This window comes from Amphiura filiformis, chromosome 6 (genome assembly GCF_039555335.1).
Source record: "Amphiura filiformis chromosome 6, Afil_fr2py, whole genome shotgun sequence".
Classification (NCBI taxonomy): domain Eukaryota; kingdom Metazoa; phylum Echinodermata; class Ophiuroidea; order Amphilepidida; family Amphiuridae; genus Amphiura; species Amphiura filiformis.
The window spans coordinates 75,398,286-75,415,922 of record NC_092633.1 but is presented as its reverse complement, the minus strand read 5'-3'; the positions used below and the strand labels follow the sequence as shown (position 1 = coordinate 75,415,922).

At 39.7% G+C, this 17,637-nt stretch overlaps 1 protein-coding gene across 2 annotated transcripts; it reads right to left on the bottom strand.

Moving 5' to 3' along the window:
- Window positions 1-746: 746 nt before the first annotated feature.
- On the bottom strand, window positions 747-17,333 carry LOC140156039 (solute carrier family 35 member G1-like). Of its 2 annotated transcripts, XM_072179146.1 has the most exons (5): window positions 17,160-17,333; window positions 14,811-14,883; window positions 8,199-8,503; window positions 6,846-7,247; window positions 747-1,470 (listed from the first exon to the last, which is right to left on the bottom strand). In XM_072179146.1, exons 3-5 carry the CDS (start codon window positions 8,479-8,481, stop codon window positions 1,223-1,225), a joined length of 933 nt encoding a protein of 310 aa, XP_072035247.1. In that variant the 5' UTR covers window positions 8,482-8,503; window positions 14,811-14,883; window positions 17,160-17,333; the 3' UTR covers window positions 747-1,222. The 2 variants fall into 2 exon arrangements, with proteins under 2 accessions (XP_072035247.1, XP_072035248.1); XM_072179147.1 differs by lacking the exon at window positions 17,160-17,333 and having other exon boundaries at window positions 14,811-15,136.
- Between the last annotated feature and the right edge of the window lie 304 nt (window positions 17,334-17,637).

Sequence of the window (17,637 nt, the reverse complement as noted above, 5' to 3'; positions counted from 1 at the left end):
TAAACATCACTCAAATGTTCGCGTTTTCTTTTCAAAAATTGTAGAGATGACATTCACAAGTTCTAGTAAAACACGATTCTCAACACTAAAATTGTTAATATTGCACCGATTTTGCACAATGTTTATGCAAAGTTGGGACTACTATTAGGCGTGATAGACTTTTGCCGGAAACCGCTTCACAGGCGGATTTTTACTCGACTGAAAGTGTTGCGCCATTTTCCATTTTCTTGGTATGCCTATAATAGTTATCTTGAATCCATGTGTTTTTCCTATCTACAAAATATAACAAAAATTGTCATTTTTTTCTCCCCAATGTCCCCTTAAAAACAATAAAAATTAACTAAAGGATTCGGATTCATTTGGTAAATCAGGATAACATTTTTTATCCTAAAATAATGATGCTGTATTTTCTTGGATTCAGGCTTCAGGAGTGCTCCCTATTTGGGCTTACCACTTATTTCAGAAAAATATAGCACTGATTATTTGGGATTAAAAAAATATTATCCTGTTTTGTTAAATTACACATACCTTTTTGTTTATACTTTATCACCGCAAATACTACGATCCTTTCTATAAGGTATGTGGTTATAATAACTTATGGTTGTTATAACTTTTGTTATTTCCTGTTGGAAAATTTAATGTCAGGAGAAATCAAACATGTGAGGGGCCGACAGGACTTACCAAGTAGAGTCGGTCGCCAGATGTTTTTCTGGAAGAGACTAAACTACCCTAAAAATCAACGAAAGTTTGAAAAATCTGAATATTTTATTTTCATAAAATATCTGTCAACAAAACGCACAATCTGGGGTCGGTCGGGGACGTAGAACACACACACACATATATATAAAATTTAATATTTTACCGATTTTGTCCTTTTATTTGAGAAATCCTGAAAATTGTTATTTATTGCGTTTGATTAAAAACGGGATTAAATTAATAACCCCTGGAAAAATCGATCATAAAAATGTCTTAAAATTCATTAAAATTCATATCTAACTTGCTTTGCAACATATTTGATCATCAATATCGTGATTTGAAACAATGTGCTGCCATAAAGCCTGGGCATAAACCATGAAAATTAATAGTTGACAAATACACCACACCATTGTAACATACAAATTTAAGCAATTAGTAAAAAGCACATCTCGGGTCTTCGTCGACGTTTTTGGTAAAACTAAAAAACCCACACACACCATGTTGGGCTATATTTCAGCCTTATTTTTTATCTATGCTGGTCGGATTTCAGTTGCTCTTTTCTGGACTCTTTTTGTTTAGACTTAAGTATTGAAACAACGGCCGTTGTTGCAACAACTATTCCTGCACCAGTCATACTCTGTAAAGTTGGATGTTGATTGTATATAAGAATTTGAAACATGAATCCTACAACAACACGAGAATTACGCATAAGTGCACATGATGCGGCGCTCTCCATTGATAGTGCTTTAGTCAGGAGGTACTGGCTCAGAAGTCCTGTGTGGTGAAAAAAGAAAGAAAAAGAAAAGTACGAATCAATTGTTGATTAAAAACGGAATATAACTTGAAAACATAAATGGGTATTATTTCCGGTGCAAACGTGAAGCAAATAATAAAAAATGGTTTATTTGCTGTAGCCAAATAGGTGTAATGTCCAATCTGGTTTTCGTTCAGGGTACTCAACCGAATCTTGTCTAATTTACTTGACTGATTTTATTAGGTCTCAAATTTCTGAGGGAAAATTAGTAGGGATGCTATTGCTGGACGTACAAAAAGCGTTCGATAGCGTTAATCATCATATCCTGTGTAAGAAACTTCAGGCTATGGGAATTGACCCCACTTGGTTCATTTCTTATTTATCAAACAGGCAGCAGCTTGTGTGCATCGATGGTATTAATTCCAGTCTTAGGCAGCTTTCCTGTGGTGTTCCACAGGGGAGTTTGCTGGGACCATTGCTTTATCTCTGCTATAGCAACGACATGGAAACATCGGTGCACAATAAGCTTCTTTTGTATGCCGATGATAGTGTGATTATTTCATCCCATAAGGATCCTGAGGTCATTTCTCATAGCCTGAGTTCTGAATTATCTTCTTGCAATAACTGGTTGATCAATAACAAGTTGTCTCTTCATGTGGGAAAAACTGAGTGTATTCTATTCGGGACCAGATCAAAATTAGGCAAGGTCGGTGATTTTCAGATTTCCTACAATAATCAAACTATCAAAGCTCAAACGTCCATCAAATACTTGGGAGTGACACTTGACCAATACCTCTCTGGAGACATTATGGTTAGCTCTATAATTAACAAAGTTACTGGCAAACTCAAATTTCTTTACAGACATGTTCAATAGCTCAATCAGAATTTACGGAAAAATCTCTGCTCTGCTCTTTTACAATGCCATATAGACTATTGTTGCACATCATGGTATTCAGGCCTTAACAAACACTATCAACGCAAATTACAGATTATCCAAAATAAAATGGCTCGTTTCATTCTCAACTTGTCTCCCAGAGAGCATATTGGTCAGGTACACTTGGATTCCATTAAGCTTTTGAAAATCCATGATAGAGTCAAACAACTCCGACTCAATCACATGCTCAATGTTTTCTATGCAATGGGTCCCACTTACTTTGATCAGTTTTTCACTAAAACCACTGTCACTCACACTCACCGTACCAGATCTAGCTCACATAATTTCCATGTCCCCAGAGTCAGTGGCCTTGCTTCCAACTCCTTCTTTTATCAGGGTACCCTTGACTGGAATTCTTTACCTATTCACATCAGGTCTATTACCAACAAGAATTCCTTCAAATCCCATGTCAAAACCCATTTATCTTCAACCTCAATGAACCAGGAAATGGCTGAATATGTTTAACTTATTTCTCTTTTGTCCCCTCTTTTGTGGCTCTGTTTTCATCTCCCTTTTGCAGGCACCTTTTCATTTTGGACCCCATTGGAAATAAGTTGGCATATTTAGCCAACTTTATGGGTTATCCTGGCTCATTGACTTGGTTGTGTGTTTCTTGTGATGATGATTGATTGCATATTTGTTATTTTCTGTATTGTTGTCAATTTTGCCAAATAAATAATAAATAAATAAATAAATAAATAGATGATGGGAAAACGACATTAGGCATTGTTGTTATTACTGGTCATCCTGGTGTTGGAAAAACGACATCAGCTACTGTTGTTATTACTGGCCATCCTGGTGTTGAAAAAACGACATTAGCTTATGTTGTTATTACTGGCCATCCTGGTATTGGAAAATGACATTAGCCTAATGTTGTTATTACTGGGCATCCTGATGTTGGAAAAACGACATTAGCTTATGTTGTTATTATTGGCCATCCTGGTGTTGGAAAAACGACATTAGCTAATGTTGTTATTACTGGTCATCCTGGTATTGGAAAAACGACATTAGCTAATGTTGTTATAACTGGCCATCCTGGTGTTGGAAAAACGACATTAGCTAATGTTGTTATAACTGGCCATCCTGGTGTAGGAAAAACGACATTAGCTTATGTTGTTATTACTATCCTGGTGTTGGAAAAACGACATTAGCTTATGTTGTTATTATTGGCCATCCTGGTGTTGAAAAAAAAACCGACATTAGCTACTGTTGTTATTACTGGCCATCCTGGTGTTGGAAAAACGACATTAGCTAATGTTGTTATAACTGGCCATCCTGGTGTTGGAAAAACGACATTAGCTTATGTTGTTATTACTGGCCATCCTGATGTTGGAAAAACGACACTAGATACTGTTGTTATTACTGGCCATCCTGGTGTTGGGAAAACGACATTAGCCAATGTTGTTATAACTGGTCATCCTGGTGCTGGAAAAACGACATTAGCTAATGTTGTTATAACTGGCCATCCTGGTGTTGGAAAAGCGACATTAGCTAATGTTGTTATAACTGGCCATCCTGGTGTTGGAAAAACGACATTAGCTTATGTTGTTATTACTGGCCATCCTGATGTTGGAAAAACGACACTAGATACTGTTGTTATTACTGGTCATCCTGGTGTTGGAAAAGAGACATTAGCTTATGTTGTTATTACGGGCCATCCTGGTATTGGAAAAACGACATTAGCTTATGTTGTTATTATTGGCCATCCTGGTGTTGAAAAAACGACATTAGCTACTGTTGTTATTACTGGTCATCCAGGTGTTGGAAAAACGACATTAGATAATGTTGTTATTACTGGCCATCCTGGTATTGGAAAAACGACATTAGCTAATGTTGTTATAACTGGCCATCCTGGTGTTGGAAAAACGACATTAGCTTATGTTGTTATTATTGGCCATCCTGGTGTTGAAAAAACGACATTAGCTACTGTTGTTATTACTGGTCATCCTGGTGTTGGAAAAACGACATTAGATAATGTTGTTATTACTGGCCATCCTGGTATTGGAAAAACGAGTACGACATTAGCTAATGTTGTTATAACTGGCCATTCTGATGTTGGAAAAACGACATTAGCTTATGTTGTTATTACTGGCCATCCTGCACGGCCCTGCACTTCTTAGATCGCCTTGATAAGAGTTCGAAGCCCTGTCGTCAACAGAGGGCAGTAAACTCGAGGTAAAGAATATCCCATATCGCGCTAATGAGCTGGTCAGTAGCTGGTCAGAAAAAGCTCGTTTCTGGCGAAAATTGACAAGTAACTTGCACAAATTTCTAGATACAGTTACTATAAGGTCGTGCGATGTATTCAAACCATTTGTTAACCATTTCTTTTTTAGGGAGCAATAATTATTTATCATTAATATTATTGTCATGTTGATGACATCATAGTTACTCGCATTTTGTTCATTTTTAAATTTTGAAACATTTAACGCTCAAAAGTCACACAAAATCAATCACATATATTTTTCTTTATTTCACCAGAGTGTCCTTGCCAAGATTCTAGTATCAGACCATGCGCTTTCTCAAGATACAGTCTTCATAAGTGTTAGGTCACTTCTGTACAATTCTTATAATTTGTTTCATGCATACACATAGCGATGCACGTTTTTGTTGTGTTTTTGATAGGTTTTCATGTCCGATTTTAACGATAAAACATTATTCCCTATAGAAAAACAATATGGCAAAACATACAACAGTTTGTTACATTCTCCATGAACGTAACCATCTATGTTTGGATTGTGATGTAATTAACGTGTGTAATGAGATTTTCTCATTCTGAATCTGACTTGTAAAATATTATTTTTCATCACAATTTCTCATCAAATTCATACATTTCTGGGTCAAAAGTCAGGTAAAACACTTTGTGGTTTTGAAATTTGGTTTAGAAATAATGCTAATAAAATCATTTGGGTTGATCAAGCAGTTGCTTTTTATGATTTTCAAGGCAATATGCATAAATGATGAATCTGCATGTACATAATTTTTCACTTCAGTAAGCTCGTCTTTTGACCAACGTTCATTATTGATCACGGGTTATATTGTATGCGATTGACATCAAAGAACCACATGTGTATGAGCTTGTGCATTGAATTGATTACACAATGGTTATTCAGATTATTGATCGCTAGATGGAAGCGAACATGATACATATTACGTAGGATTCCATGCCTGTGCGGGGATTTGAACCCTAGCGACCAGAACTATGAACACTCTGAAGTGTTAGCACCTTGCAGGGCCGTGCCTGGTGTTGGAAAAACGACACTAGATACTGTTGTTATTACTGGTCATACTGGTGTTGGAAAAACGACATTAGCTAATGTTGTTATTACTGGCCATCCTGGTATTGGAAAAACGACATTAGCTAATGTTGTTATAACTGGCCATCCTGATGTTGGAAAAACGACATTAGCTTATGTTGTTATTACTGGCCATCCTGGTATTGGAAAAACGACATTATGTACCGTTGTTATTACTGGTCATCCTGGTGTTGGAAAAACGACATTTGACACTGTTAACTGTATCTATCGATGGGAAGGATTTTCGGCACAAGTTGAAATCCTGTAGAGAAACCCAAATTCCGTGCATTGTAGGTATATAAATAATGGTCTGTGTGAGTAGAAGGACTCAGGGCTTTTGCAGGTCTTCAATTAGGGCCCGGAACCCTTCAAGGCTGTGACCGTGATAAAGGGTATGATAAGATAAATGCTTTATACTATTAGTATTTCTCTTTAATGACAGATTTTCCATCCAGTAATCATATTAATTTAATTAAATGCCACACCTGCATGGCAGCACCGTATGAAAATCATTAACTCTTATGCTGGTTTCATACTTTCCTGCCGCTTGCCGCTTTGCCGCTCTGAAGATGATTTTACTTCACTGCGCAATCTCACTAAAAACGCTAGCGGTGACCAGCGGCAAGCCGATATATCGATTACTCCACCGCTTTGCCGCGGCGGCAGCACCGCTGGGAGTTGAATTCAAGTCAACTCGGAGCGGTGCCGCTCTGACGTATGAGAACAAAATACGATTTTGGAGCGGTGCTGAGCGGCAAGAGTAGCTTTCAGAGTCATGCCGCTGCCGCTTAGCGGTGTGCCGCTCCGCTTGCAGAAAAGTACAAGCGGCATGATGAAGCGTCATGCCGCTCAGCGGCAAGCGGCAGAAAGTATGAAACCAGCTTTAAATCGGCAATTTAATTGAGTGACTATATTATGTAAAATAATAAATTATGGATACATGTAGAGAACTCCGAGTAGACTACGGAAAACAAGGTAGAAAACATGCTAATGAATTCAATTGCCCAAATGGTGGGCGACCATTGTAACAGTTATAAATCTAGTGACTGATCAGTGAGTAAATCAGTCTGAAAGCTGACCCAAACGTGCAAGACGTCTCACTATAAACTGACCCTATCTTAAGTTTACTACAAGATTTAAAAAATGAATATTCCAGAATATTTACCTCCAATACCATCACATATAAGATATTTCCACGTGGCAGCGCTAGGCAGATGTACTCCTTCCGTCAAGGACATTGCGACTAGCGAGCAGCATATTATTCCAAATGACGTAAAGACGATATTATGGTACACACTCCTTCTTTGAGCAAGTTTTCTAGAAAGTACAAGTGATAATGCTATTGAAAGGGGTACTGCAGTCGATAATATAGTCGTCAGATACAGAGACGTGCTTGTACTCTCGTTCGCCTCGGCCGGGTTACCGCTGGTATATACTACTAATACTACCCCTAACCAGCAAAATATAGCACTTAGTATGTGTAGAATTGTCCATGCTTCTCCAAGTATTAGAAATCCAAATAAACCAGTAAATATCGGTGCACTACCTGCTATTGCCGCCGCATCACCTGCAGTAAACGGAAAGAAAAATTAATACACGGTATTATACTTGGGGTCGAACCAGTAAACTTTTGTAAAAATAAAATGCTAATAATTATATACAACCCATTCCACACTGTGTTTTTCTCACTTCTCTCTTATGTTGTTTTCTCAGTCTCGCCCAATTTCTTTACTCTCTCCTCATCCTCTCTCCCCTATCTCTACGAGTGATGGCAAAGTTGGGGGGAGAGTTGCAAAAGAGTTGAGGAGTTGCAAAGAAATATTTGGTTGATTTTTTTTTGCAACTGAATGTTTGACTGATTACCACAAACTGAACTTTGTTACATACGAATTTTTTTTAACTCGATCAGTCTTACCTTGTGGAGGAACATCTTTAATTTTCTGGTTATTAGTGTGGTTGAAACTTGAATAGAATAGAAATATTTCAAGCACGGATTTTCAGTTCTCACTGCACGGACTTTTAATCTCACTGCACGCACGGATTTTCAATTCTCACTGCACGGATTTTTATTCTCACTGCACGCACGGATTTTCAATTCTTACTGCACGGACTTTTATTCTCACTGCACGCACGGATTTTCAATTCTCACTGCACGGACTTTTAATCTCACTGCACGCACGGATTTTCAATTCTCACTGCACGGATTTTTATTCTCACTGCACGCACGGATTTTCAATTCTTACTGCACGGACTTTTAATCTCACTGCACGCACGGATTTTCAGTTCTCACTGCACGGACTTTTATTCTCACTGCACGAACGTGCCAGGAGGCACGCTAAAATATCTCCTACATGCCTATGCATTGAAGGTAAAAGTCTGGTTTGTGTGCTTGAGACCACTCAAAATCTTTTGTCTCATGGTCTAGGCCGAGAGTCAATCGTGATAGCGATGTGATTGGCTTGCACCCTTTGGGATTGGCTGTATATTTTCAGAATAAGATCACCCTACTTATACTTACCTAAAGGAATCAAACGATTCAAAGCATACACTGATACGAGAGCTAAAAAACTAGCCACACTTCTAACCAGCATCCAAGCCATCGTCCGTCTAGGTGTCCGAAATAAACTGCCCATTTCCCCGGTAATGGTCAAAAATACACCAAGCACACTTATCATGATGACATTTCTGAATAAGGTTGCCTGTAGTACCGTAGCATGACCAGATGCTAGTTTCACTACTAACGAACTTGTTGCGACCACGCAACCCGACAAGAAAGCTAAAACAAGTCCCAGTGACATCATTGTTCACGTGAATTGAGTCTCTCTACAAAGGTAAAAATGATCGGTGATCAACGTTAACAAAAAGTTTTAAACGCAAATATGAACATGATCTAAACATCACATTTATATGATCTGATATTGTCTGATAAGGGCCGGTACTTCGTGATTTTGGCAACCTTTTTTTTATTTTTAGGGTTGGCCCATGGTGCAATAAATATCCACACAAAAACTTATTTCCACAATTTCAGTGGATTCTTACGATGAATTTGCGAGTTATGCCCCATCACAGATCTCTGTGTACCCCATATAGACCATTGTGTTGTAATTTCAGTCTATCTACATTACAGATAGAAAATGTGAATGGACGACGTCTTCGTCAAACGATGCAATCTGCAAGAAACTATGTTATATGACACCAGCATGTAGTTCTAGGTTTCTGACGATACAATAAATCTCAACTTATTGGGAGAAAAGTATTTACGAAAATAATCATTTATCAAATCAATAATTGTAAAGTGTCATGACTCGTGACTCGATATTTTAAAAATGAAATTACTCGAATCAGATTTTATCGACAGGTTACAGGTCGATAGGCAGAAGGGTCAAAAGTTACTTATTAACCACAATACCCTAACCCAAACTTCATCTCAAATTTAACTATAATAAAGCTCTCATTTTAAACACATCACCTGACTCTAATCATACTGTAATGGGACTCGAAATTTATTATTGGTGGTGCGCGCCCTTAATTCATTTAATCTCAAGATCCGCGCAAAGCATTACTGGGATTGATGAGGTCAAATAAGGTCGGAACGTGGAAGCTCCGAGGATTGTGATATTTTACCCCCAAACAGGGCTGGGGATTCAGGTAATAATAAATGTGGATAAATAATTGAAGAAAAGGAAGGGTTATAGCACCCGGTGAGCTCGATGCGCTAGGAGAGGCGAAGTTCTTTTCTACTTTGGACCTTGCGCCAGGCTACTGGCAAGTAGAGCTGGTGGCCTGTATTCCTGGAATGTACTCCCCTTTGGGCTGTGTAACGCACCTGCCACATTTGAGAGGGTGATGGCCAATGTGCTGGCAGGTCTGCGTTGGGAAGCGTTACTGGTCTACCTGGATGACGTCATTGTATTTGGACGTACAATTGAAGAGTCCCTGGAAAGGTTGTCCTCGGTCTTTGACAGATTTGGGAGTGCCGGGCTGAAGGTCAAGCCAAGCCAAGTAAATGTTCCCTACTACAGAAAGAGGTCCGGTATTCGGGACACATTGTGTCCGAGAAAGGGATACACACTACGGTGGGACGAAACCCCCTTTTTTTTCTCGGATCGACTTGGAACTCTTGGAGAATTTTACTAGGGTACATACTACTATTGTGCTAAAATATCAGTAAGATCGAAGCATGTTTCGCCCAGGCAGTAGATTTTCACAAAATTCCTACTTATCTGCTATTTCTTACTGTATAACTCTATACAGAGAAATCAGTAGAAACAACCTGGGAAAAGTAGGCATTGAGATGACATCATAGCCAATATTAAACAATTTGGGTAGTTTGTTTAGACCCTCCAGAACATCACCAAATAGCAAGCACTCTCTAATTGCTAGCCATTATTTTTGGCTAAAGACATGTATTTAGTTAATATTGATGATATTTGATTTGCTAAATTAAGGGGTAGGGGTAGCATTATGGAGTATTTCCCCGGTTTTAGTGAGTCAAATTTCACAATCTTGATCTTGTTGGGTAGATATGAACTACAGAAGTACAAACAATACATGAGATATAATTTTGGAGCAGCTCTGACTTGACCAGAGGTTAAAGGGTCATGTGACGCCTGATTTGTAGTAATTTTCAAGGCTGTTTGACCTTCTGACCTCTGGTCAAAACATGGATTGCCGAAAATCATATATCATTTATTTTTGGTATTGCTGCAGTTCATATCTATGCAACAATACCACATTTGGTAAATTTGACTGAGAACTGGGGAAATGCTCCATAATGCTACCCATACCCCTTAATATAGCAACTCAAATATCATTAATATTTAACTAACATATGTGCCTTTAGCAAAAATAATGGTAACCAATTGGAGACTACTTGCTATTTGGTGATGTTTTAGAGGGTCCAAACAAACTGCCCAAAGTGTTTAATATTGGTTAGATGGCATTTGAATGCCTACTTTCCCAGATTGTTTCTACTGATATAGAGTTATACAGTAAAATATCGTAAAAAAGTTGGGATTTTGTGAAAATCTACTGCCTGGGTGAAACATGCTTACTTGCTTATTTCGGGTGGTTTTCCCGAACCACGACAGCTCTCCATATCCTCCTGTCATGCATCGCCGTTCCCAAGTCAGATGCTTCCAGTCCGGTGTCTTGCTTGAGTACATCTACATATGTAAGGGGTGGTCTACCAGGGTTTCTTGTTCCATGTATGGGTGCCCAGTTTATCAGGCTGGCGACAGGTTCACACTTGCTCCTGAAGCAGTGGCCAGCCAAGCGTGTTCTCCTTTCTCTGATAGCCTTGGGAGGTCTCCATACAACTCTTTGTTACTAATGTGCTGTTTCCAATGGATGTTGTACACTGCCCTAAGCATACGGGTGTAACAGCCGTCCAGCTCTTTAGATAGTTTGGGAGTTATGGTCCAGGCTTCACATCCGTACGTTAACACAGATTCCACCGTTGCACTGAAGACCCGCAGTTTGAAATTCTTTGGTAGAGCAGATTTCCAGATCTTACTTAGGCTGTTGCATGCTCTCCAAGCGGCTGCCTTGCGTGTTTTGACATCATGCTATGTGCTAGCCACCCATGCTCCGAGATATTTGAAGTCTTTCACCTCATCTAGCTTTGTAGAATCTGGACGTCGATACCAATTGGTCCTGTCCAGTATTTCTTTAGATGTAGATGTAGATGTACCATTATTTGTGCTGATGTTAACTGGCTGATCTTGGTTAAAGGACATGAACTTTGTCTTGGTGGCGTTCATCTTTAATCCGACTCTTCCGACTGATGCTTCTACCCTTTGTAGCAGTTCCTGAGCTTGTTTTATTTCTTCTGACAGTAGGACAATGTCATCAGCGAAGTCCAGGTCGGTTACCACTTCTGGCCCAACTCGTCTGCTCTTTCTCCTTTCAAGCTGGAATCCTAGTGCTTCTTCCTTGCCATCTATAGCCACTCTCAAGGCATAGTCAAGCACTATCACAAACAGATACGGGGCAAGTGTATCTCCTTGTAGAACGCCGGCTACGATGTCAAACAGCTCAGTTTCTCCATCAGGGGAGATCACTTTGGCTCTGGTTTTCTTGTATGTCCTTCCAATGGCATCCACAAGTTGTTTTGGTATCCCATAGGCTCTGAGGATTTGTAGCATCTTGCCTCGGTGAATAGTGTCGAAGGCTTTTCGGAAGTCAATGAATGTTATAATGGCTGGTAGATTTTTGGCCTTCACTCCTTCTATTATCCTTCTAAGAGCCAGTATGTGGCTGACAGTAGTTCTTCCCACTCTGATGCCATTCTGGTTGTTTCTCAGAAGTCCATCAACTTTGGGTCTTATCCTGTTGAGTATCAACCTATTGAAGGTTTTGGCCACTATTGAGGATAGGCATGCCACGGTAATTACCTCCTTGACGTAGGTCTCCTGACTTTGGTATTGGGATTATGTTAAGAATATACCACTGATCAGGCATTCTTTCTTTCAGCAATGCATCGTTGCAAATTCCTAGCACCAGGTCATCCAGGTCACATCTCTTTAAGACTTCTGGTGGGATGCCGTCTTCTCCACTACTCTTACCCTCTGCTATTGCTGTCTTTGCCTGTGTGTATTCTTCATGACTAAAAGGACCAACCTCAATCGTGAGATCATCTGTGATGGGCTCTATCGTATCGTCTTCTCCCTCTATATGTGGGGAACATGCTTCGATCTTACTGTACTGATATTTCAGCACAATACTAGCACAATACCCCAGTAAAATTCTCCGAGAGTTCCAAGTCGATCCGAGAAAAAAAAGTGTTTTTCGCCCCCACCCTAATACACACAGAACCGGACAAGATAGAAGCCGTTAAGGACTGGCCGACACCAGTTACACAGACACAAGTCCGTAGCTTCCTGGGACTGGCGTCATATTATCGGCGATTCATACGTGATTTTGCTGACACGGCTGCACCATTGCACAAGTTGACAGAGAAAAGTGCAAGTTCGAGTGGAAAGAAGATTGATTGTGAGAAGGCTTTCTGCACCTTGAAAGAAGCGCTAATTACGGCACCAATTCTTGCTAACCCTAAATCAGCAGGACAGTACATCCTGGACATAGATGCAAGTAATTTTGCAATCGGTTCAGCTGTCGGTTGTGTACTGTCACAAGAACAAGATGGAGAGGAGAAGGTGATTGCATATGGTAGCAAGTCACTGAAAAGAGCTGAGAGAAACTACTGCGTGACGAGGCGAGAGCTGCTAGCAATTGTGGAGTTCTTGAAGAAGTACAGACATTACTTGGGAGGGGGCCAAGTGAAAGTGAGGACAGATCACAGCTCCTTAAGGTGGTTGTCGAACTTCAAGAATCCTGAAGGCCAACACGCCAGATGGTTAGAAGTAGTGCAAAGCTTCGATCTCCATCTCGAGTATCGCCCTGGTAGACGTCACCAGAATGCAGATGGGTTATCCAGGCGCCCATGTAAACAGTGTGGTCGATGGGAAGGGCAGATGGACAAAGAAGCAGAAGAAAGCCAAAGACAGGAAGCAGAAGTTGAGGAGGCTGAATTAACAGCTACAGATGAGATCCCTATGGCCACAAATGAAATTGGGATCCAGACAGAGCCAGAACATGAGCTGGAAAGTCATGAAGGGGCAGAGATTGCCCAAGTCAACATTGAGACAGAGTATAACAGCGGTGAAGAACACACTCCTGTGGTTGAAGGAGTTGGTGTTATGCAGGACACACAAGGGACAGAAGCCGCAGGAAACAGTGACACCTGTGACACTGAAGTATGGCTACGGCGTATAACTACCATACCTGAAGTTTCACTGACTTCTATCCGAGCAGCCCAGATGGCTGCTGAGACTATGTCACCCATTATAGTGTGGAAGGAATCTGGGGGTGAACGACCCAAGTGGGAAGAAGTTGCACACCAGTCGGCGGCTTCTTTCTTGTCCGGGTCTGTGTGTATCCCTTTCTCGGACACAATGTGTCCCAAATACCGGACCTCTTTCTGTAGTAGGGAACATTTACTTGGCTTGACCTTCAGCCCGGCACTCCCAAATCTGTCAATGACCGAGGACAACCTTTCCAGGGACCAGCAACGTTTCCCAACGCAGACCTGCCAGCACATTGTCTATCAGCCTCTCGAATGTGGCAGGTCCGTTACTCCAAGTAATGTCTGTACTTCTTCAAGAACTCCACAATTGCTAGCAGCTCTCGCCTCGTCACGCAGTAGTTTCTCTCAGCTCTTTTCAGTGACTTGCTACCATATGCAATCACCTTCTCATCTCCATCTTGTTCTTGTGACAGTACACAACCGATTGCAAAATTACTTGCATCTGTGTCCAGGATGTACTGTCCTGCTGATTTAGGGTAAGCAAGAATTGGTGCTCACCGGGTGCTATAACCGTTCCTTTTCTTCAATTATTTATCCAAATTTATTATTACCTGAATCCCCAGCCCTGTTTGGGGGGTAAAATATCACAATCCTCGTAGCTTCCACGTTCCTACCTTATTTGACCTCATCAATCCCAGTAATGCTTTGCGCGGATCTTGAGATTAAATGAATTAAGGGCGCGCACCACCAATAATAAATTTCGAGTCCCGTTACAATACCCTAACTCTGACCCCAAGGGGTGTAGATCTGTTGTATAAAGTGGGGACGAAATATAGAAAAATCCCCCGGGATAGTTGCAGCGCGTAGCGCAAGCTACCTGGGGCCATGGGGTCGAGGCCCTCGGCATTTACAGAAACTGAGACGCAGAATAGTGCCAACATATTAAACAATGAAACGAAAAAATTAATATCTTCATTAGATTTTTATCGAGTCTTTTGATTCGACTCAACTAGCTGTGGATAGAGATATTGCTAGAAATAACCCGACTCGATATCATGAATAACTCGACGTTCCATAACTCTGTTGTAAATGCTCTGATACAGGCCTATGCCTGACACTGCTAGCCACATTCTAGGCCTACTAATAATATTTGAAACATCCACAGCTTTAATTCTGAGAACTACGTACGAACAAATTAAAAGGAAGTGTTCAAACTTACTTTCTGATCTAGGCCCCCCTAGGCCTATATGAAAATCTCACAAAAACATCTGGTCAGGTGCCAAATTTTCGGAGGAAACGGGTCACGTACACTCATGCACTTACCGGTTAAATCAGTATCGTCCCTTTAACAGCAATTCCATTATGTGGATATGAAAACGATTAAGTTCTATGCCAGCTGAAACAGCAAAATTAATTAACATAGATCATGTAGACAGATTTATGTACATGCAATAACGTTATTTGCCAGGAACGGAATATACCAAGCTATACCAAAGCAGACAACAATATAATAGATCAAAGTCCATAATCTGAAAGCAATTATTAGAAACTCTTATTAAATACTGACTGAAACCTGTCTAGACAGTAGATTCGGTTCCTAGTCAAATAACATTGAACAATGAACATGCATGGTTCATAGCAAAGTTTAGATCAAATTCAAGTTGACACGTAATGCCAGGGAAAACAGCTGTACGCATTTAAGTATAACATCGACATGAACTAGGGCTTGCTGCACTTTAATATATAAAAATATGGTGACGAATCGATCACGTATTGTTTGCTGTGGTGTGTATGTATGTGAATGTGTTTATATGAAAATAATAATCGCAAGGCGGGTCGCAAGGCTTATACTTAAGGGATCTGGAATGAGTGTTTCGACAGTATTTTTTGTAGGACATGAGAGCACATCAGACATATCGAATTGCATTTTGAATACGAAGAATTTCCTTCTGATATCAAATAATTTTCATTTTTTTGAAATTCACGATATAATACAAATCTTATGACAAATTATTAAAATTTTATATTTTTCACATTTTTGATATATAACAGTCCTCGAAGTAAATTTGATAAATCTAATGATATATTCTTAAAGTGTATATGTAGCTGGGAGGAAAAGTCGACGATCAATTGAAAATTTTGACCTTTCATATTGAAGATATGGATTTTTTTCCCAAAAAGACCTAATTTTTTCTGGTGTTTTTGGGAAAAAATTCATATCTTCAATACGAAAGGTCAAAAATTTCAATTGATCGTCGGCTTTTCATCCCACCTACATACACTTTAAGTAGGCCTATAAATCATCAGATTTATAAAGTTTACTTCGAGTACTGTTAAATATTAAAAATATCAATTTTTAATCATTTGCCATAAAATGTGTATTACATTGTGAATTTCAAAAAATCAAAATAATTTGATATCAGAAGGACAATCTTCGTATTCAGACTGCAATTCGATATGTCTGATGTGCTCTAATGTCCCACAATAAATACCAAACGTTCATACCCCATCCCTTAAATCCTGTAGGTTTCCATTTGGAAAATGTGGTACATAGGGGTGGTATATGACTGTGTGCGAGTAATCCCATCAAACACAACGTTTTACAGAAAACGTCTTATTGGCAGGTTATATTCGCTACTTGCACGGTTCCGCCATTATGCACTATGTGCGGGGAGAGCCTCGAACTGGCAGCATACATGAAAGGAAGAATTATGTAACTTTACACAGAACGTTATGACTAGTTCAATTCCCATTCATGTATGCTGCCAGTTCGAGGCTCTCCCCGCACATAGTGCATAATGGCGGAACCGTGCAAGTAGCGAATAGAGGGTAAAACGATTCAGTTAAAATCGTTATAAAAACATTTTTTGAACGCTAGATGCAAAACATTTTAACATGTTATTAAAGAGTTGACTAAATATTTTGCGAAATGGTTTGCCAAAAACATTTTACAATAACATTTTGACATTTAAATGCTGTTGTTGGCCCTATGAGTTTTTTCATATGAACGGTTTTAAAAACGTTGTTATGACCTTTGTCTAAAATGTTATTAAAACGTTTTGATAAAAAACCAAGACGTGTTTACAACACGTTTATAACGTTTTAAGAGCATTTTTGTGTTTGCTGCGTATTGTATCTTGATGTGTGCTCTTAGGCCTCGTATCCATAGGCTGTTCCCTTGTGGCTTGTGCCCTTGTTCCGTGTTTACTTTTTCCCATGTGACCTGCCACACAGAAAACGAACCGTAGCGGCCACTAAGCAAAACAAAGGTTCGTTGTCTGTGTGGCAGGTCACATGGGAAAAAGTAAACACGGAACAAGGGCACAAGCCACAAGGGAACAGCCTATGGATACGAGGCCTTAAATGACATGAGTTTGATCAGTGAATGACAAATACAGCTTAATGCAAGTAATAACGTAGTGTAGGTTTTCCTGTTAAGCGTATCCGGCTATGAAGAATATGGTTTCTCTGCAAGGAAGTATATCGTCATGAATAACATCCCCGAATATTACATTACTGCATCCTGGGTAGCTCTGCATGGGTACTGCATAGCAAATTTGCTATCACGAAAACTAACACACTTAGGCATATTGTAGTGATATCCGTATAAATCATGCTACATCATTTCTTGATGATGGCTTCAGTCACAAGAACACTGCTTGCAATACATACCATCTCCAGACCATGCTATAAAGAAAGTCGGCCGCATTCAATGAAAGGAGGGCATAGGCCTATGGCATATGGCCGTGCCGAGAAGTACATCACTGTGAAGTAGCAATTTTTTGCTTAGCTGTTCAATCAGGCAGCTGTAGTTTGGAGCATGCGTATGATGATGGTGAAGCAATGCTAGTAAACCGACGACCATATTATATCAAGACTTTGTTACATCAGTGTGCATGGAGGAACTGCTGCATGCTGATAAAAACATTTAATTAAGTTGGCTACATACCACATGGCACTGAGATGGCGAGGCCAGGGGTAGAAATAACTTACCTATTTTAATAGGTATTACACTACTTATGGCCATATAAAATTAATATTTTGGTTCTCGTCCAGAGGATTTTCATGAATTGATGAGGGAGGGAGGTGTTTTTTTGTTTTTTTTTTTTTTCAATGTAAAATCAGCACTGTCAGTAGTTTTTGGTCTTTT

Bases quoted from the DNA above. Each gene is read 5' to 3' on its own strand.
- LOC140156039 (XM_072179146.1), bottom strand. From the start codon at position 8,481: ATGATGTCACTGGGACTTGTTTTAGCTTTCTTGTCGGGTTGCGTGGTC. The intron at 7,248-8,198 runs GTAAGTATAAGT...CGTTTACTGCAG, and splicing joins GAATCGTTTGATTCCTTTAG to GTGATGCGGCGGCAATAGCA. The intron at 1,471-6,845 runs GTAAATATTCTG...TTCACCACACAG, and splicing joins TATATGTGATGGTATTGGAG to GACTTCTGAGCCAGTACCTC.